This window comes from Schistocerca cancellata, chromosome 2, assembly GCF_023864275.1.
Source record: "Schistocerca cancellata isolate TAMUIC-IGC-003103 chromosome 2, iqSchCanc2.1, whole genome shotgun sequence".
Classification (NCBI taxonomy): domain Eukaryota; kingdom Metazoa; phylum Arthropoda; class Insecta; order Orthoptera; family Acrididae; genus Schistocerca; species Schistocerca cancellata.
Window position 1 is genome coordinate 717,746,593 of NC_064627.1, and position 23,065 is coordinate 717,769,657.

Sequence of the window (23,065 nt, forward strand, 5' to 3'; positions counted from 1 at the left end):
CTCAGCTCTATCCATTCATTTATAAGTTCTAGAATGAGGTACACAATGAAACTTGATTGATTCCACATTTCTTAACTTTTGGAATGTCTTGAATACAATTTTAGACTGATGCTCTCTTTAAAGAGATTCTTACAGGGTATAAAACTAGCTAAAGGACTGGACTGGGAATTTTATAGCGAGAACACCCAGTATGCTGCTACCAACAACAAAAATTAATATCAGCTGCACATGAACACAGTGTGCCAGGGCAATAACTATATACAGTTCATATTAACTACTTTGTAGTTCTGAGAGAGTGTTACTGGTATATGTTGATGGTACTGGTAGGAAATTGCTGCAAAGCTTGGAAGACATCACATTGGCAACACTTGACAAAAAGTTTGCTAGTTGACTCTCAATACTCTAAAGCACCAGTGCAGTTGAGAAGCTTTTATATCATTTGGTTATGTCATGTACAACAATTTGTTGGTTTGAAGTTACAGTAGTCAAATATTTAATCTTTATTGTCCATAGCCATAACTATGTAATTCCAGCCCTACATACTATATTCTGCAGCTCATATCCCTGTCTAAGTTTTAGAATAACTACAAGTGACAGCTCATTTCACTTTTTGCATCAAAGGAGGAGTATTTTTATTATGGAATATGTGTTCTTCCTAAGTGCTACATTTATTGTTTCTATATATTACTCTCTCATAGTTGATGGCTAACCATGTTCACCTCATCAAGAACATTTCTGCATCATGAAGTGAATGTTTACAGCTGCCAATGAATATTAGTTTTACACATTTTCTCATCCTCAAAATCAAACAAATTTGTCAGAGTTGTTCATTTTTTATGAAATCAAAAACTGAGTCACCGTTTGATTTTTGTATCTGGCAATAATTTCGGTTCTGCTTGTGTTTGTAAATGCCTGGCATCACTAATATACAGTTCACAACTAAATACAAATATCACACACCTCCAAATAAGAAAACAACTCATTATGTAATGCATTCACAAAACTGCATCTTTATGGCCATCTTGCCAGAATTTATGATCAGAATTAATGTTATGAATAATCCTACAGAGGCAAAGAAAAAAAATTTAAATACCAGATGAATCACAAAAATGGAAAAATAGCAGCTTTTTGCAATGGGTATTTCTCATCAGTCTGTGATCCACTACATATTTGCTGCTCTTATAAACAAAAAGTAAAGCAAATAGCCTTTATTAATATTACATAAGACAACTTTTATTTATGATAGTTGACAGCAAATGAGGCAAAATGTAACAATTTATAATAGCTGATTGTGTAAATATATTTTCTGATTTGTTCTACATCCCTAGAGAATAATTTATGCTAATATCTTTAGAACATGAAAAGAAAACTGATGTATGACTTTAAAGACAACATAATTTTGTTGAGATGTAAACAGAAATTTCATTATAATGTCTGGTGACACAGTTTTTACAAGTTTATTGTTTTCCTCTTCCCTTGTTTCTGCATTGGTCAATACTAAGCTGACATGTTCATAATATAAGCTAAGAGAAACAAAACAATGTTACAAGTGTCTTTTCTGCAGGTTTCTATAAGACATCTGAACATTATAAGAATGAAACCTTCTCCTTACCTCCATACTTATTTGCATTGTATAATTCTTGTTTTCTCTTCATATACAAGAAAAATCCTGCACCAGACACTACTATGATGACTAAAGCAGCTCCTGTTGGTATTATTATTCCAAGATCACTAAAGATACTGTTTTGCCCATAACCAGAGTGAATGATTAGCTCTGGAGCTACAATAGCTGTAAATAAATGTGAAGATGAATTCCACATATAAAAATTTCATAAATCAAATTATTTGTTTAGTAAATTCTGATGCTGTTGTACAACAATGAAAATAATATCAACAAGTGAATGTAATTTGGGCACAACTACAGGGAAAATGAAAATTAGAGTGTTAATATCTTATGTTCATAAAATTATTTTCAGTTCTCTGAACATTCTTCTGCCTTCAGTACTGTTAAGTGATATGTCATGGTACAATGACTGCCAAAAAGGACTAGAAATAGATGGGTAAAATTGAGTCTTTTTTTAAAAGTTGGAAGTAACATCATAACCCATGCAGAATGTTGTCATATTTGTAGCAAAAAGTAATAAACAGAACTTGAAGTTGCATCAACAAAGGTAGCATATTAGGAAGTAGTGAAAAGTTAAATATGAGAAGGAAACAATGTTTTTAGGGGGGATGAGAAAAGGGGAACAGCGAATGCAAGACATCAGCAAAAATCTAATAGGTTTTAGAAATAAATCTGGCACACATGAAATTCAAATTAAAAAATGTAAACACCCTTCGACAAGGAGATGTTTTCATAATTAGGGATAGGTTTATGATTGACCAACTAGAAACTTACACACAGCTTCTCCTTTGGAGGGAAGATATATAACAAATCTGTGACATACTTATGTTCTTGTATTCTTAATACAGGGTCAGTACACTATAGCCTTCCTCTACAACCTTCACAATTTATCTGTTATCTGTACGTTAAGTGTACCAACTTCCTGGACATATGGTTTTCACCTCACTGATGCCTCCACAAAGACTTCCACCCATCTAAAGACAACCAACTGCCAGCAGTTACTCCATTTCAATAACTGCCATGCCTTCATACTAAAAAAAAATCTTTCCCCCTTATAGTATCTCCACCTCAGAGGCACTGAGAGGCTTAACATGGCACTGTGTGTAACATGGTCTACTTCAATGGCCTCCTTACAACCTATGCAATCTGAATCTTCTCCTTGCTCCCTCTGCCATCTTGTATCTTCTTCTTCCCCCATACCAGCATCTCTGAATTACACAGATGGGAAGTCCCTTACAGCATAGCTCTGACCATACACTTCTAGCCTCAGTCATAGCTCATCTCTATTATGCACCCATCTCCAGACCTGACCTCATACCTCCCACTTTATTAATTATCTCCAACAGCATTATCCCTGCTGTCTCCCTCTTTTGTTATCAACCACACTCTCTCCCTCTCAAATGACTCATCCACTTCACTATGTGTCACTTGCAAGTTTCCCTGCCTTTCAGGCCAGTGCCACATTCCTACCTTGTGGCCTTGTCACCTGTCCCTCTCAGCTTCTCATTGACATCATCAACATAATTGCCCCCCCCCCCCCCAACCCCCACCCCACTACCACCACTGGGCCAATGTAACAGTCTGGAAAACAATGTAGTCACACATGTGTTTGCTCACTTTTGTTGTTAATGATCTCTGTGGAAGAAAATTATGTATTTACTAACATTTCAGACAATACTGTTTATGTACTTGTTGACCCCAAAATTCAACTATATGACTGGTTGCATCTAATTCTTCTATTATTTAATTTCTTATGAGACCATAATTAACTATTATATACAAGCTGCTCTGGGGTGAGCACTACATATTATTCTTGATGCATACTTTCACACAATAAAAACTCTAATTCTTATGTATGACTTACCACATTATAATGATTCCTTCAGACATTACTGTCTTAGAAGATTTACACTGAAGCTTATATCAAAATATGAAATGATTTACAATTCATTCAATTTTATAATACCTTATAGTAAATTTATGCATGCACATTTCAACTTAATTATAGAATACCTTTCAATAATTTATGGTGACAGTATGCAAATTTAATTTTGTAGCCAGAATAACTTATTAAACAAACATATTTATTTTACAATTATTATACTACAATTATAAAATGTAATTTTGCATTGATTATTTTCAATGAAACATCATTACTTAGAGACTATGGGCTATCTTGACTTATATTATTACCTCCAGAATGAGTAAGGGTTACAAAGTCATATTTGTGAATTGTAGACCCTGCACTATTATGTGCTGTCATCCGTAGTGTGTACCAAGTCTCAGGATTAAGATCAAGCACCAAAAATTCTGTTTGATCAAATTTTACATTATTTGAGACTAATGTCCAGTCCACTCCATGTTTCAACTTATATTCCACGACAAATGAAGTTATGGGACAGCCACCATCTCCCCATGATGTAACATTTAAGGAAATTGACGTTGAGTTGACATGTATGAGGTCAAAGATACTTGGTGCAACTGGAGCTGCAAATAAAACAAAACATTGTTTTGATTCATGTGACTGAATTTCTCATTTATACAGTAAAAACTATTTTTATTGTATTACAGAGCCATAATTAGAGGTAGTTCTGAATGCAGATATCAGAAGATTCCAGCAGTAACAACTACTTTGTTTATAAAAGGCTGTGCTGATGCAGATATCTGTAGGTATATCTGCAAATGTTCAGAGTAATGATAATGGATAAAAGTCAGTACCAGATTTCATCTATTTGCATTACATGCAATATACAATAATTATTATGATTGTTTTAAGTCACTATTATCACTTATTTGGGATGGAGTAACACTATATTAGCTTTGACGGGCAGTGTTCTGGAAAATAGGACAAAAATAATGCATCAGTACAAAATCAGTGTCTCTCTTAAATAAACACTGCCAGAAAAAAATTAGTACACCCTCTTAGAGGTTCCCGGATCCACTCAAGATTTATTGTGCAATGGTGCACACAGAGTTGATGGAACAATTACTTTCCAGATCAATAGTACAAGCAGTTCTTAGGTAACAGGTATTGACCAATGCAGAAACACCCACATTAGTACATGTTACAACCTTCATGGGTGGCAATGGAGGCACTGATTCTGGCATCCAGTCAGTCATACAGATGGTGAATACTGTCCTCGGATATGTTATTCCACACCTACTCAACCTATTCACATAGTTCTGTAAGAATTGTCGGTAGATGAGTCAAACAAATCTTATCATACCAAATCCCACATATGCCTGATTGGAGACATGCCTGGAGATCATTTTGCCAGAGCAGTTGCTGCACATCTTGTAGAGCACATTGAGTTTCAGGGGCAGTGTGTGGGCAAGCATTATCCTGTCAGAACAACACATCACTGTGCTGTTGCAAGAATGGCAGAAGAACAAATTTAATAACATTCTACATGTACTGAGTGCTAGTTAGTGTCCCCTCTAGAAATACCAAGTGTGAATAAGAGTTGTAGCTTATATCATCCCAGACCATATGACCTAGGATGGATTTGTGTGTCTTGGATGAATGCACTCTACAACACAGCACTTACCAGGCCTACACTGAACATGCAAATGACCATCACTTGCATGCAGGCAGAATCTGCTTTCACCGCTGAAGACCATGGTGTGCCATTCCATCTTCCATGTGATCCTCTGACAGCACCAGTCAAGCAATGCACATTGATGCTGTGATGTGAGTGGAAGATGGGCTAGAGAGTGCATGGTCACAGTCCCACTGCTAATAAACAGTTTGCAAAAATTCATGTTGACATGTCTGCACTAACAAGCCCTCTTATCTGTGTTGTGGTAGCTGTATGATCTGCCACTGCTCCCCTTACAATATGATGACACTGGCAGACATCAGTGATGTGCTGGTGTCCAGAACCATATCTACAGGTGTGAGAATGTTCACATGACCACAGACTCCAGCATCATTGCACAACTGATGTGGCATGTCCAACTTGTGTGGCAATTCTCCACAAGGACATCCCACTACTTGGAAGGCCACAATTTGACCTCTTTGAAACTTGCTCAGTTGGCCATAGGAAGCATGAGTGCATCTCTGTGACATGACAGCCTGCTTGCTTCACACACTGAGCCTTCTGGCTGTGAGCATTTCCTATTAAAGGATAGGCACAGATGGTGCTCTGATGGCTATGCCTCTACACTATCTGTTGGCGGATGATGCTGAAACCATTGTCAGTACATCTACTGCCTCCAGGTGGCAATGCAATCATCAGATCAAACTCATCATCATCTATCCAGGTATACTAACTTTTTTTCCAGCAGTGTATTTATAAGCACACAATGCAACTCTTATTACACTGAGGAGTGTAGCATGTTAATGTGATTTATCACTGTGGTGAATTAATGTAAATTTCATGGATTAACTTTAAACAGTATGCAGTATGTAACAGAAACTTGTAACATGACTTCATAACACTTCCCAGTGTTTTGGGAATACTCCTTAGAAAAGTTCAAAGAATTTCTTTCATTAATTACATAACTTACAGAATGTATCATAGATACGAAATGATATGATGTATTAAAATATGACGATGATCAGCCACTAGTTTCTTAGTCAATGGAAAATTTATGCCAGGGTTAATCCTCCCATCAGACCTTTGGTGAATTGAATGGGTTAAAATGGCTTACAAAACTGTAACATCCACAAATGTGGATTTAGATAGAAGGCTTGTAGATAAGGAAAAGCAACTTAAGAATATGGATCTCACTTCCCTTATTTGCACAGACTTTTAACCATAATATTACTCTATAATCTATTTTTGTCAAATACTCAAATCAAGAATTTCTTATACAGTGGGGAAATATGCAGATGATTAGCAGCTTTCTTAATTCAGAAAAATGAATGGTTTTAATAGTCCAATAATGTCTTCAGTTTTTGTTGTACATCATTCATTTATAAATATTCTGCATGAATGTGTACACAATCACACATGTTCCCACATGCACATGCCCTCCCAGCCACCTCACATGTGGATAACAAGTACAGAAAATTTAACAATGAGAATTTAACAATCAAGGAGAACTTCGGTGCAAAGGAAGCTCATGGAGGTAAAGGTAGATGTCATTTGTGCATTAGGGAAAGCTGTACAGAGGCAGAAAAGTACAACAAAGTGAAGAAAATAACAACAATCTGTAACAATCATAAGAGATACACATGCAGTAAACACAACAAGAAAACTGTTGTCTGTTCCATGTGTGAAGTAGATTCTGAAGAAAGTGGTGAATAATTCTTCTCACAAAACTATGTTATGTGCCTAAGCTATTTGTATAATACCTCAAGTTTTGTAATATTTTTTAGTTATAGTAAAGTGCACTTCAATAGTAGTGTAATGGTGTTTACTACTATTTTTTATCAAGATAATTAGACTTAGTAAACTTAAATAACACAGTAAGTGAAAGATATAAAATGAATTTTTGAAAACAGTTTTAAAAGAAATATTCAGGTTCTGGATCCTGGTTATGCATCAAAAGATCTTTCAAAAGTATGTTTTTAATGTAATTCAAGAACAATTAATAAATTTTATTTATTTTTTACTTTTTTTTATGGTGGGCACAAAGTCCACCCCCCCCCCCCCCCCCCCCCCTCATTGGTAATACACATTACTGAAAATGGCTTGGTGTGTGAGGTTTAGTTTATTTCCTGATCTTTTTCTGTACAGTGCACTGTACGTAGCATATTACTTGTTAGAAATGTTGAGAAATAGTAAGGCTTTATGACTACATTGCATTGTTCATTTAATACATACCAGAACCCTGTGTTCGCTGTGATATTGTGGAAGTTGGAGAGCTTTGTCCCAATTGATTAAATGCTTGAAGATAGAACTGGTGTCTTGTACCACACTGAAGGTTGTTTAGAGTGAAACTCATATCATGAGCTGGAATTTTTATCTTCTCCCACTCACCAAATTCTCTTTTGAAGTGTAGATAATAACCTGAAATGATATTTCATCATTATTAATTATGAAATGCCTGTAACACCAAATACCATAACAATGTGTTTAAATGTTAATGTAATGAAACTGTTTCAGCATCAGTCAGGTTCTAAGGCCAATGAGTGACTAACACAAAAATACATGGAACACATCACAAATGGGTCTGACGTTGTAGTAGACCTCTTATTGTTGTTATTATCATTATTATTATGTATTCAATTTTTCTTTTGCCATTTTCATATGTTTATGTCCTTGTATTATAAATGAAGGATTACTATCTCTAAAGGCTAAAAGTTGGATTAATGTTTGTTCTGGGGAATACTACATTTTAATTTATCAGAAATATATTCTCACTTTTAATTTTTGTTAAATATTTTGCTGGTATAAATTTCTGACTGTAGAACATTTATTTCCAGTTTTTAGTGTACCTAGTTTCTTTTTCTGTAAAAAAAAAAATTTGTTATTGGAAGACCATAAGCAAACAGTGAAGTGCTGTAGGCCTACAGATCACCTAAATTAATGTTTATACTCTGCTGTTTACTACTTCTTATATGAAGAAGTCAAATCTTTTCCTTTATTACTCTGTTATTCCTTCATCTCTCAAGGATAAGGCTGTTGTTCAGCCCCTATGATTTCAGCTGAAATGGCATTGATGGCTAAGTCCCTACCTAAGGAAGTTCATCCACTAAGTTGCAAATCTTTTCATTTGACACCACACTGAGTGATTTGTGTGTCAATGATGTTGAAACGATGATGAGGACAACACAAAACCCAGTCCCCAAATGGAGAAAATCCCTCACCCAACTGAGAATTGAACCCAGGCCTGCTGCAGGGCAGTCATACATGCTGTCTACTCGGCTAAGGAGTCGGACAGAAGTTCAGCAAATATAAATAGCTTGAAATCTATTTTTAAAATTATATTTACATGATTTTTAAAGTGATTAAAATGATGATTTGACACTGATTAAAATAATTATTGTTTACTGATGAAAATGATGCAGGATTTGCACTGAAATGAAAGTTCTTATGCTGGTAGGAGATAATTTGGGGGTAGTGTATCACAAGTATTAATGAAGCAGGAGGGTCAATATTTGAGAGTGAGTGTAATATGGGAGGGTGGATGATAGGGAAACATGGGATTTGAGACAGGTGTAAGTTGATGGAGACTAGGATATGGTTATGAAGAGGAGAAGATGGGGAAGAAATAGTTTGAATCATAGCCCCAACTATGCAGTTGAGGATAATACCAGGCACATAGCTGGGAATGATTTTTGTACAAATGTGATAATTGTGTAATTCTAACAAGCCCTGGATGAAGCATTTTATTGAAAATATAAATGAAAAACTACAGGAATTTTTTGCTAGAGGACTGTAATTACACATGGGTATGATACAAACTTAACCTCACACACAGTGTAGCCTACATCTGAATGTTTTCAGCAACATGACTGGTTTCCACAGTCATTCAGTGTAACCAGATGACTGTCTGTCCAATTCTTGGGATTCCTAAGAATTTTGGTAGGCCTTTTTTAGGGAACATGTTTCCAACAGATAGAGTTGCTGAATAAGTTAAGACACAGTTGCAACAGTAAGTTTAGAAATAAAAAATGGGAATTTGGATGATGAAAAGTGTAGCAATCATAATATATTTGAACTTTTCAATCAAAATATGGGAAACTTGTTAAACAAGAAAGCTGAGCTTCCTACATCACAGCATGAAATACAAAAAGCTTAAGATATTTTTACAGATGCACACTGCATAAAAACACATAAATTGGAAGTCACAGAAATAAACAATGGATATAAGTTAGTATCATATTACCACAGGTGTAATATGAGAAAAAGGGAATGATTATGTAAACAAAAGTTGAAAACGTCATGAACCATAGATCTAAATGAGTACAGCTTTGACCAATTCATTGAGTGCTGTAGATTTCCAAACATACAACATAGCAATTTGGACAGCCTACAGACCTCAACTGAAAATGTTTTATATTTTGTTTAGTGATTAGGAAGGGTACTAGTAGGAATTAGTAACAATAACTGAGAATTAATTGTATATGGAGATATTAATATTGATTTAATCTGTTTTTGTATTGAAAGAGAAGACACCGAGTTACTGAGGTACAGCTTTGAAGTGAAATGCACAGTAACGCTTCCAACAAAAGGCTGATGTAGTGCAGTAGGAATTGGTAATTTGTTTATCTAATGAAATATATGTGAGATCAAATGCCAGCAATGAAGTATCCCCATCCATCAAGGGTAACTAATAAGTAAAGAGTAAAACATCAAAGAATTGTAAATGCTGACTCAGTTATGTTATTTAGGGAGAAACTACAGGATGAAGAAAAGAGACTAATTTTGTCAAGGATATAAAGTAGCTGATAAACTTAATTCTTTCCTTAAAATATTCTGAGAACAACATTAACCTAGTTTTGTTTCCAGTGGGTCAGGGGCACTTACAGTGGAAGTCAAGAGTAAGTGTGGCTAACATCTGCAGTCAAGGTATCTTAAGTTAAGAAGAAAACAGAAATTAAATTCTGAAGAGTGGATGGTACTAAATTCAAATTGTTGGCTACTAAAATTAACAAACTGTTGCTAACAGTATCTACAAAGGAAGTACAAGGACAAAAAAAGATGCATAAAAGGCAGATGTGTTTGAATTATTTTGGTAGACATTCTATCAATTTTGCCAGAGATAGCAAAAATCAACCAAATCATCAAAATGTTGTGCTGACTTGGTAGTCTTTTCCTTGAGATGCCTTTGTAACCAGTCAATAAGTGAAGATGTATTTCCTGAAATACTGAAATAACAGTATAGCCATGAAAGTAAGTAAATGATCTCTAATTACTGGCTCAGGTCCCTTGTGTCTGCATTCTCAATATTTTTTGGGAAAGGCAATGTACAACAGAAAATAAACTATCCATCTGAGAATTACATGTTAACAGCATCTCATTTGCCTTTCAAAAAGGCTGCTGTAAAGAGTGTGGCAAAACTGCCAGAAAATATTAATATCTTTGCTTTTTTGTACTTCGTTTTACTTACTTTGGTTGTTGACTAGTTGGTGTGAGACATTCGTCATGACTGTTACCATGATTGTCGAAAACTATTTCTTTGTGTTTTGATTTATCTTGTGCCAATAAAAATACTTCGTAGTGAAAGTAAATGGTGTTTTCTGTGTTATAAGTATAACACCCGCCATACTGGTGACCTCCGACGCACAACATACGTCCGATTCGACAATGTGGCCGTTTACTTCGACATCTCCACATTGCTCACCTTCCGCTCCTTTCGGACTACAACATGATACTAATGGTGCCTCTACACTGCCTTTCCACGGTTTCCTACGCACAATGCCGCCAACAACTGGGATAAAATTGGAAGATAAGTACAACGCCGTGGAGTTTTCTCCGTCATCAACACTGCCATCATGGACTCTTTCAACATCGTCAGTAATGTCACCTGCTATGAAATCTTTTTCTACGTTCATCTATAACAAACCAATAATGAGTGCTGTGCCTAAATTTGAGACTCACAGTGCGTCGTATGTACAACCTCCTGTGACATGTAGTGTGCAACAGTGCCCCAACACTATGAACCTCACAGTCTTTTCGAGCCCACAGATCACTTGGAGCTCCCCATATATTGCCGATAAATCGGTTTTGGACACATTCTCTCCCCACCCACTACAAGACTCACTACAAAAACAGATGGGTACATATTTCAGTGACAACAATTACTGGTTGGACAGTCGTCCCGCCCCGATTGTTTCCGCAGCCCCGGCTGCGCCTGCCGCGCCTCCCGCGTCGGCCATGTTTAAACCAGCCGCCGTGAACGCCGCGAGTGACAGCTTCATAAACACTCTGCCACTCCTGTCTGCTGTGCTATCAAATCTGTTACATCCACAACACAAGAGTGAGAAAATTCCTAAATTACCAAGGTTCACGATGGACAATCCGCATACATGGTTTATTTTGGCAGAGACTATATTCACCGCCCTAAACATTGATTAAGACAATGCTAAATTTATTGCACTTATTAATGCCCTAGAGGACCACGCTGAGCGGGTACAGGACTTAGTGCTGTCGGCGGCCCCCGCAAATCGTTACGCACTGGCAAAACAACAGATCTGCGAACGTCTATCTAAGACTACGCAAGAGTCTGTTTTACACATACTGCAAGATGTACATCTCAAAGACTCGACTCCTTCACAACTGTGGCGATGTATCAGAGCAGTCTTTGATAGCAAAACTATGCCAGATGAAGCTTTACTTTCTTTCTGGGTTGCAAAGCTGTCACAAGCTATCCAACTGAAGCTCCTATCACACGACCAGGAACTTCTACAAGCAAAATTATTGTTGGCCGACGTCGCATATAAGACAATCAACAGAAGAAAGTTATCTACGTGTCTCCCCCTCGGTATTATGCCTCCCCTGCATGGCAGAGGCCAATCTTTCCAAAACAACAGAGTACACTGGCTGAGCACCAGATTCCACACCGTCCTTCACCACCCCATACCGCAGCTTCAAGTGACGTCCTTCACCCAGTAACAACACAGGATCAGCAAGTTTATCCTCTCTGCTGGTATCACTCCATTTACGGTAATACAGCCAGGAATTGCCGCTCACACTGTGCAATGCGTCCACACATGCACGGTGGGCCGCAATAGGTGCACCGGTCCGCACTGTGACGTCAAGTCGCCTAACAGATCAGAGGCTAGTACTTCTGAATTATTCTCTCGGACGTTTGTATATGCAGGATGTAGCTTCTCAGAAATGGTTTTTAGTGGACACTGGTGCCGAAGTGAGTGTCATTCCACATTCAATGGTCACTTCTGCAATCAAGCATTCACCTCACCAAATGAGAGCAGCCAACAATTCCTCATTAAAGGTTTATGGTGTAACGCAACCTCGTATTTACTTCAATGATACACATAATTATGAATGGACATTTTCGGTAGTAGAAATCAATGAGCCAGTATTAGGATTGGACTTCTTAACTGCTCATAACTTTTCTTTGGACTTAATTACACTTGCCCTCTGCTCAGTGGATTTTAAACAAAAATTTTCGGCAAGATTTTCCCCATCCATGCCAACAGAATGCAGCTCGAATAAGTCCTGTGAACAAGACAAAGAGATAGTTTCTATTCTATCTGAGGAGGTCAAAGCTGCTGTAGTGAACTTACTTACGCAACACCTTGAAATCAACCAACTGTTTGAAGACAATGCAAAGCTACTTCAACATTGTGATGCCCCGACTGATGATCTGCGCGGGTTTAGAGAGGAGATCAAGTTTGAAAGTAATAACATGCATGAAACTACATGGGACCTGCATACCACATCGCTGTTTATACACAGCCACAGCAGCGCCTGCCACGACCCGGACAGTGAAGATGGCAACCCGCCCAGCAACCCCCCACCCTGCGCTTCACCGTCCACCTTTCATCAAAACACAGACGCCGCGCATGCGCGCGCAATGATTCCTTCGTGCAATAACACCATGGTCAATGGAACCCCGCCAGCTGTCGCACAGCACAGCTCTGCAGACAACACTGCAGCTTTCACTGAACTACCGTGCAATGATAACGTGTTTCAGATTAGTTCCCTTTCGTACTTACCGCACACCGACGATAACGTCGCTCCTTCCTGCGCCCTTCCATGTATTTCGGCCACACCTATTCACAAAATCCAGGCCATTACTACGGGCGTCTGTCACAGGCTTAACACAACTGAGGGACCGCCTGTCCGTTCTCACCCCCGACACCTCAATGCAAAAAAACTTACCGCTGCCAAATAATGTATTAATGAACTTTTACGCTTGGGTATAGTCCACCCCTCGGACAGTGCGTGGTCTTCCCCAATACATATCATTCCCAAAAAGGAGAATTCCTTTCGACTCTGTGGAGACTATAGGCTTTTGAATGCCAGAACAATACTTGATAACTACCCTGTCCCACACCTCCATGAGTTTTCACAATCCATGTTCAGAGCCAATTTTTTCTCTGTGTTAGACTGCAAAAAGGCATACCATCAGATTCCGATGCACCCAGAAGATATCCCAAAAACCGCTATCATCACCCCATTTGGACTATATGAATATTTGTTTATGCCTTATGGATTGAAGAATGCCGCTCAGACCTGGCAAAGATTCATTGACACCATTCTATGTGGCCTTAATTTTTGCTATGCCTACCTAGACGACATTATTATTTTCTCCACAACTGCAGAGGAACACAAACAACACCTCCAACAGGTTTTTGATAGATTGGTATGACACGAAGTTGAGATTAATTATGACAAATCCCAACTGGAGAAGCCAGAGGTTATTTTCCTGGGACATTTGGTCAATAATGAGGGCATTCATCCCACCTCAGATAGAGTACAACAAATACTTGACCTTCCCCTCCCTCAAACCTATAAAGAGTTATGTAGATACCTCAGAATGGAAAATTTTTTTAGACTCCACTTTCCACATGCGGCATCTCTTCAAGCCCCTCTCACTGAGGCCTTAAAGGGAAAGAATACCACAGATGACAGACACGTAGAATGGGATCAGACCATGCAGCGAGCCTTTGACTCACTTAAGTATGCCTTGGTGAATGCTATTACCCTGTCTCACCCTCACCCTGACATGTCCCTGACAATAATCATAGATGCTAGCGATAATGCCATTGGCGCAGTTTTGCAACAGACCCTACCAACAGGTACTACACTCCTGCATTTCTTTTCAAAAATCTCACTGAAACACAAAGAAAGTGGTCCGCATTTGATCGTGAACTTCATGCCATTTATGAGGCTGTAAAGTGCTTTTGTACAGATATTGAAGCCCAACTTGTGACAGTTTACACATATCACAAGCCCCTTGTCGAGGCTCTCCGCAAACCGGCATTAGATGTACTACCCAGAAGGTTCCGCCATATGGATTTGGTATTACAATATGTTTCAGACTTTCAATACATCAGGGGTAGTGACAATGTTGCAGCAGACTACCTGTCACGCCTGTCCTCCCTGAAGACAGCTATTGATTCTCACCGCTTACACGAGCTACAGCTATCTGACCCAGGAATACAGCACCTTCTCTCTGACTCTGATACTTCCTTACAAATTGCTCTACTTCCCTTCCCTAATGATGATTGCTCTTTGTATTGTGACATTAAAACAGGTCATCCTCGTCCTATAGTCCCTAAAGCTCTAACAATTTCCGTTACTTACTGAACATGATCGCACCACATGTTGGGCCGAGTCTATCCCCATTGCGGACGTTATGGCCGGCACTGTAGCTAACACTTTTGTCCACCATTGGCTTTCTCGTTTTGGTTGCCCTACTTCACTTACCACAGACCAGGGGAATGAATCTAATCTATTTCATCGCCTCTGTCAACTGTGTGGTATCAACAAATTCAGAACTACAGCCTGTCACCCGCACTCTAACGGCCTAATAGAACGATGGCACCATACCCTGAAGGTCACTCTCATGTCATTCTTCCTCTTGGACTGAGGCACTCCCCTGGGTCCTTTTAGGTTTGAGGACGGTTTTCAAAGAAGACCTTAAAGCGTCAGTTGCTGAGATGGTATACGGAGAAAACCTCGCACTTCCGGCGGATTTTCTTGATGATCCTCCTCTACTTCCCAAGGATCAACTTCCCGAGTTGGTATGACAGGTTTGACAGCATATCACCAAGTTACATTTTCTGCAACCTCAATCGCATGCTACCCCTCCGGTTTTCATTCACCCACACCTCACTTCTTGTAACTATGTGATGCTTAGAGAAGACGCCGTGCGTCCACCTCTTGCTCCACCCTACACTGGCCCATACTGGTTCCTGTCACACTCTGAAAATACTGATATGATCCTCTTTAAGAACAAACCATCTGTCGTGTCCATAGAGCGCTTGAAACCAGCATGGATCCTTAACGACACCGACATACACGAAAATTAATTTGTTTTGCAAGAAACTTCAGAGGCCTGTCCTAACCCTTCTCCACAAGCTAATCAAACACTCTTTGCAAGTCAAGGCCCCCCTCTTCCGTACTTCACACCTCCGAGTGCCAGCAGTAATGAACCAGTGTTTCAAGTGAACTTGAGTGACTATGATGTGGCCTCTATAAAAATACAACTTGTGGACACTTTTCTTTTTTTATTTGAAATTCAAAACAATTCTGTGCCATCTGACCAGAAAGACATTAAGCTATTACAGTTCTTCAATGTGGCTCCTGGTACTTCACAAAATGACATTTCAGCCTATGTAGACTCCAATAATGTTTATTTATAAGAGTAACCCCCCTTCTCCTTCGTCTTCCCCGAATCCTCCTACCCCTGTTGCCATCACCCATGCTGGCCACACCATACGGCCACCTCTCAGACTTCAAGATTACGTCATGCCTTAAATGTTTACCTTCCCTTTATCACTTACTCCTCATCATCCCTTTATCACTTACTCCTCATCACTCCTCCTATGCGCTCCGCGCTCCTTGGGGGAAGGGGGGGGGGGGTGGCTCTGTGGCAGAACTGCCAGAAAATATTAATATCTTTGCTTTTTTGTACTTTGTTTTACTTACTTTGGTTGTTGACTAGTTGGTGTGAGACATTCGTCATGACCGTTACCGTGATTGTCGAAAACTATTTCTTTGTGTTTTGATTTATCTTGTGCCAATAAAAATATTTCATAGTGAAAGTAAATGGTGTTTTCTGTGTTATGAGTATAACACTCGCCATAAGAGAAAGCAACTTATGGGGTCACAAACTCAGTTATAGTAGAATTAAACTTCATTATTCTGCTGCTATTTTCTGTGATCTTGCTGAGGCATTCAGCTTGTATGGACAAAGTATCATCTTAACAACAAACAGTCAAATTAGCAAATTAAAGAACAAGAACAAAACTAAATATGGAGTGGGGACACATGATGGTATTCCAGATTCACCCAAGACATTGCAGGATGTCAGCAACTGTAATATTTACTTATGATACAAACACACTGCCGGACAAAAAAAGTGAAGCACTCAGGATAAATTGTCAGGTGTCACTGTAACTTTGAATGCTTACACACAATTGGTAGACAAGTTAATGATTAGAGTTATAATTCTGTCTGATCTTTTGCCAAAGGTTATTATTGAATCATAGTAACAAAACTATGCCATGAACTTCAAACAAAATAACTTTCATGAGTGCCTCAATCTCAGATGACATTCCCTACATGCAGATTGATGTTCAATATTCTTCTGACACATGACCGGAAAAAATCAGTATATGTTCTCTGGCCAGAGTTTCATGACTGATCACACCTGGAGGCTCTTGATTAATGACTGCAACACTGGTGCATTCTTAAAAACAAGCCACCATAAAACTAAGATAGCTACACAGTAGCTGAAATCAATCTGCATAAAACAGATTAAAATTTATGACTAATGCTGTCCTTCTTCCTAACTTGGATAAAATTAATTATTGACCACAGAGATATTTAACCACATATTGTCACACCTCCCAAACCTTGTGTTTGCTGTTGTATTGATCAAGATGCAGAAATGGTGACCTCACAACCTGCACACTGGATTAATAGCACACTTTGTACACTTTCACTTAATACTATCCTATGCCAATCTTGTGGAACAGTGCAAATAAGGTCAGGAGAGTATTTATTCTACACAGATACTTCAGAGTATCAACATTGGCCTAGGATCCATACTTGTTGTAGGTAAAAACTTTCATTTCCAAACACCTCTCGGATGTCAGGTAAAATGGAAGTTTGCAGCATATGAAGATATACCTTGCTGGTTACGTTATCTTCCAAGAAGAATGGACCAGTCAAACCACATGATGACAGACCATACCACAAATTAACACCCAGTAGATTAAAATGTTTGTCAATGTGAATGTGAGGATTTTCAGGAGCTGAGTCCATGCAGTTGTGGCAGTTTACAGTACCACTCAGTTTGAATTACACCTTGTCAGACCAGATAACCATATCTGCAAACTGTTCATCCTCACAAAGCATGCCTTAAAACCATACATAGTACTCCATCTCTTGACCCAAGTCATACTTGTTCATAACGTGCAGCAATATTGGAATGTACACTTTCTACTTCACACCATTCAGGATATGGCAGTTATTTATTAAGTAGAAAGTAACTTCAGTGATACTCCACTACTCTCTCCTCTGAATTTTACTTTTCTTTCTGATTACCAGAGATGTCAGAGCCTACTTGGCTGGAAATCTTCCTGGACAGTGGATAGGTATCTACCACAGTCTCCAGACCTTACACCTCTTGACTTCTATCTACGGGACACTGGAAAAATGAAGTTTATCAACAGAAGCCAGCTACACTGGACAACCTATGACAAACTATTGAGGAATCCTGTGCAGCTATCATACCAGCAACACTGACAGCCATAGTTCGGTCAACAGCTCAGTAGCATTGATGTTGTTTGGCTGCTAATGGGAGTCACTTTGAACACATAAAATAACCTTCCCCCAATGCAAGAACTGTAAAGGTACATCACTTTGTTACATTATTATTGACTCTCAGAGATTGTCTACATTTTTCTGGACCCCTATGTACATGAAAGTTCTCCTTCATAATGGGACTTATGGAACACAGTGTGTTAACAAAGGAGTGTTAGAGAGTGGATTAGGGTAAAAGTCAGGGTGGATGTAACTGTGTGGAAGAGGGGGTGGGGGTGGAGAGGAGTTGGAATTGCATGTTATAGGACGTGGTTAGTTTGCATATGTATTGCTAGTTGGATCTGTTAGTATAGGCATGACAACTTATTACGACTGGAAATTACAGTTGAAATCATGGGTTTGTTTGAGTCTGGTTGATGAATATGGAGAATGGCGGAGGGATGCCAACATGTTTGGCCTGTTAGTAGTTTTATTGTGTTGTAAGCTTTATGCTAGGTAATTAGCAGGTAGGATTTCCATAATAGTTTATGCCTGGCAGTTAGTCCAAGATACTTTAGGAGGGTCATAAATGCTTAGCAATAAGTTTTGGAGAGAAGTTACAGGTAGTTTGCACTGCCATCTCTTTGACATTCTATACTTACAGAGACAAAGTATATCACCATTCTTACCGACATAGTTCTGCATTTTGAATTAATAGTTCCATTTCAAAATATAATTATATATATGTAAATTAGTTATTAAGTGGAAAGTAACTTCTGTGATACTGTGCTACTCTCTCTCCCCTGAATTTTAATTTTCTTTGTTGTTCTGTATTTTACAGCCACACATGTTTTCTCCACATCTTTCACTCTTCTTGACAGTGAGTTACTTGATGGAAGATTGCATTAGCCTGGAAGCTAACAGTTGGGATTTTACCTTTAATAGTGCTTCCTTTTGATAGAGGTGCTTGCCATGTCACTGTGATAGTGGATGTAGAAAGCGAAGTTGCTTGAAATTCTGTTGGAGCAGATGGAACTGGAAAAAAGAAAAGTACATGCTTTATAAAATGAGCATTAAAACTGTGCATGTAAATGAATACACATGTAATATATGATGCACACTCTTGGTTGTACGCAGACGTATTTAAACCTTACATACGACTATAGGGATATTAAGATTGTCTGAAAAATTGTGTCTGTTGAAGACATAAAGTCTGTAAATGATTCCGTGATCACAGAACTTCTATATGTGAAGGTCTGTCTTGATAACGCATTTTACAATCCACAATTATTGGTTTCACCTACTGCCATCTTCAGATCTGTTGCAAATAGAAAAAAAAGATAGGATGAGAATCATGAGCCTGCTACTCCTGTTATCCCATAATATTTTAACTTTTGTATAAGGATATCATGCTTAACACAATCAAAAGCTTTACCCAGATAGCAGAATATTCCAAGTGGTAATAACTTTTGATCTATTGGTTCTAATATATCATCTGTAAAAGTGAATATAGCTTGATCAGTTGACAATCCTTTCCGAAATCCAAACTGATTGTGAATGAGAATATCTTTCTGTACTAAGTGTTTATGAAGTCTATTGTACATAACTCTTTCAAACACTTTTGAAAATATCACCAATATTGAAACGGGATGGAAGTTTTCCACTGATGATTTGTCTCCTTTTTGTGTAATGGTTTGACAATAGCATATTTAAGCCTACCTGGAAAAGTACCACTGTGAAGGGATTCATTAAAAAAATAACTCAGTATGTCACAAAGTTCTGAGGAGCAACATTTAATTACGGCAGTGCTGGCTTCATCATAACCACTGGAACATTTGTTTTTAAGAGAGCTAATAATATTAGTAATCTCTTTTGGTGGGGTAGGATATAATTGAATTTTGTCAAACTCCTGTGGAAATGATATGGTTATAATAGAAGGAAACATTCCACGAAGGAAAAATATACCTAAAAACAAAGGTGATGTGACTTACCAAATGAAAGTGCTGGCAGGTCGACAGACAGACAAACGAACACAAACATACACACAAAATTCAAGCTTTCGCAACAAACTGTTGCCTCATCAGGAAAGAGGGAAGGAGAGGGAAAGATGAAAGGATGTGTGTTTTAAGGGAGAGGGAAAGGAGTCATTCCAGTCCCGGGAGTGGAAAGACTTACCTTAGGGGGAAAAAGGGACAGGTATACACTCGCACACACACACATATCCATCCACACATATACAGACACAAGACAATGTCTGCTTGTGTCTGTATATGTGTGGATGGATATGTGTGTGTGTGCGAGTGTATACCTGTCCCTTTTTCCCCCTAAGGTAAGTCTTTCCACTCCCGGGACTGGAATGACTCCTTTCCCTCTCCCTTAAAACACACATCCTTTCATCTTTCCCTCTCCTTCCCTCTTTCCTGATGAGGCAACAGTTTGTTGCGAAAGCTTGAATTTTGTGTGTATGTTTGTGTTCGTTTGTCTGTCTGTCGACCTGCCAGCACTTTCATTTGGTAAGTCACATCACCTTTGTTTTTAGGTATATTTTTCCTGTGGAAATGCATTTTTTAAAATATTTTAAGCTGTCTTCTGAGGAACTATGCAAACGTAAGTTGTCTGCTACTGAAAGGAAAAAGTTGTTGAAAGTGTCTGCAATTTTGGAGGTCTCTCTAATCAACTCATTATTTAAATTTAACATAATTTCCTCATTTGCCTGATTAGTTTTTCCTGTTTCACTTTTTACTATGTTCCATATAGTTTTTATCTTGTTATTAGAAGCATTTATTTTTTCTTGAAAATAAATACATTTTTAGTTTCTGATTACTTTGCTTAGAATTTTACAATATAATTTGTAATGTGATTTAGCTCTGTAGTCATTGTTTGCCCTTGACATTAAGTACAGTCTTCTTTTTGTTTTGCAAGATATTTTTATTCCATTTTTAATCCAAGGTTTTGAAACATTTAATCTATTTGCTTTGATTACTTTCTTAGGGCAGTAGTTTTCAGTGTGACCTATGACCGTATTAGAGAAACAGTTATATTTTTCATTTATCCCAGGTGAACTGTATACATCTTTTCAGTCTGTATTCCTCAAACAGTTTTTTATACCTTCAATTCCTGTTTGATTTATTATTCATATAGTTTCCCACTTCCTGTTATTAGTTGAATCAGACCCCACTATATTAAACGTAAGCAACTGGGCATCTTTTATAACATCAAGTTGAACACATGTATTTCAAAAACGACACAACACATGTAAGTCACAGAGTGAGTAGACAAAGTAAGACATGTGTACACGGTAACATTCAAATCAGCGCTGAGTCCAAGTCTAGCGACCACTGGCTGGCTGGCCGCTCAGGTGTCGCCGCGGTTGCTGCATGGCTGGCAGAGAGCGCCGCATGTAGAGGACGCACGTAACTGCACGGCGGCAAGTCACAACAGCATCATGATCTGTAAGGTCATTAAATATTGGATTTCTACTATATTTTGCTAGTGTGGTGGTATCTACGAAAATGTTTTCAATAGCAGTGCTGCTGGTACCCACAATCCTGGTTGGAACTGTACTAAGGGAATGAGATTATAAGAAGTGGTAAGAGACTCTAATAGATGGAAATTATCATTTGTAGCCCTGTATATTGTGACTATAATTATTTTTCTTTTGTATGTTTCTACTTGTGTGGCACATGCTTCAAAATACTGATCACTACGTTACTTAAGAATTTCAATGTTTTTATAATTGTGACCATTTATAATGTAAGTGGCAACTCCTCCTTTCTCTATCCCTTTTCTACAATACTTTGAAGCTAAGGTATACCCTTCCATATTAAGCATTTCAATTTCACTACCTAAATGATGTTCAGAAATACAAATAATATCAACAGGATTTGTAGACTGTAGCTCATCTAAATAGATCTGAAATTCATTAATCTGAAGATGGCAGTAGCCAAAACTGACAATAGTGAGTTGTAAAAATTTGTGTGATCAAGACAGATATTTAAAAATAAAGTGAAAAATCTTGTGTTGATAGCAGAGGTTACTTACAGCCACTATATTTCAGATGTAGTTATTGAACTGATGCCCACTTTGAAAAACTAATCAAGTTTTTTGGTGCTAGTTTCAATAACATGGATCTGCAAGAGTTGCAGTGTCGAGGGAATTGAGAATGTTCACAAAATAGAAAATCACGCAATGCATTCTTGATTGTTTGTTTCCCTTCGTTTTTTGTTGGATTTATTTTGATGGTCTGATAATTTAGCCTAGGCCTATGGGCTTCTCTGTTGTTTTGAGATGTAACAAGGCAAAATAGCTTTATTTGGTATAATATCAATAAAAATACAATTATTCATCTTTTATGAAAATACTATTATTTATCTTTTCCGCTCTGTTTACTGTACTTGCAAATGTGAAATCGGCAAATTATTATCCAAACCATTTCTTTCTTAACTTTGGAAAATCCAGAATGGAACATAACATCATTATGAAAAGGATAGTTGCTATTCACCATATAGCAGAGATACTGAGCACAAATAGGCACAACAGAAAGACTGGCTTCAGCTGCCAGAGACTGTGATCATGTGTGTGTGTGTGTGTGTGTGTGTGTGTGTGTGTGTGTGTGTGTGTGTTGTCTACTTTTGACAAAGGTCTTGTAGGCCAAAAGCTTATTTTGAGACAGGCTTTTTGTTGTGTCTATCTGGGACTCAGCATCTCTGCTGTATGGTGAATAGACTCTATCCTTTACATAATATTCTTTTTTGATTTTATTATGTGGTGCATATTTTCCAGGCTGCTGATAATAACAGTATAAGTAGCATATGTACAAACATTTTATTTTTAAAAAATATTCAAGATTTCACAAAAACCACAGGCTCTTGAACATTTTATCCTGCTAATAATTATTTTTTTCACAGTTGGTACATCTTATTTTCTTCATTCTGATGAAAATATTATCTTTCTTGAAACTTACATAACTAAGATAATTTCTTTACTCGAAATTATTATTATCACTACAATTACAGAATTTTCAAATTCTAAAATGTTATCCTTTCATAATTACAGTGCCATTATCTTGTATTACTAATTTTTTGTTTCCAAAAATGTGTACTTT

At 37.9% G+C, this 23,065-nt stretch overlaps 1 protein-coding gene across 1 annotated transcript in view; it reads right to left on the bottom strand.

Annotated features, from left to right (window-relative positions):
* LOC126158074 (Down syndrome cell adhesion molecule-like protein Dscam2) overlaps positions 1–23,065 on the bottom strand; it is a 169,653-nt gene that overhangs the window by 67,265 nt on the left and 79,323 nt on the right. The window contains exons 13-16 of the mRNA XM_049916418.1: positions 18,898–18,996; positions 7,396–7,581; positions 3,818–4,111; positions 1,613–1,789 (exon numbers count right to left, since the gene is read on the bottom strand). Coding sequence (XP_049772375.1) covers positions 1,613–1,789; positions 3,818–4,111; positions 7,396–7,581; positions 18,898–18,996 — 756 coding nt within the window. The remainder of the gene's footprint in view (positions 1–1,612; positions 1,790–3,817; positions 4,112–7,395; positions 7,582–18,897; positions 18,997–23,065) is intronic.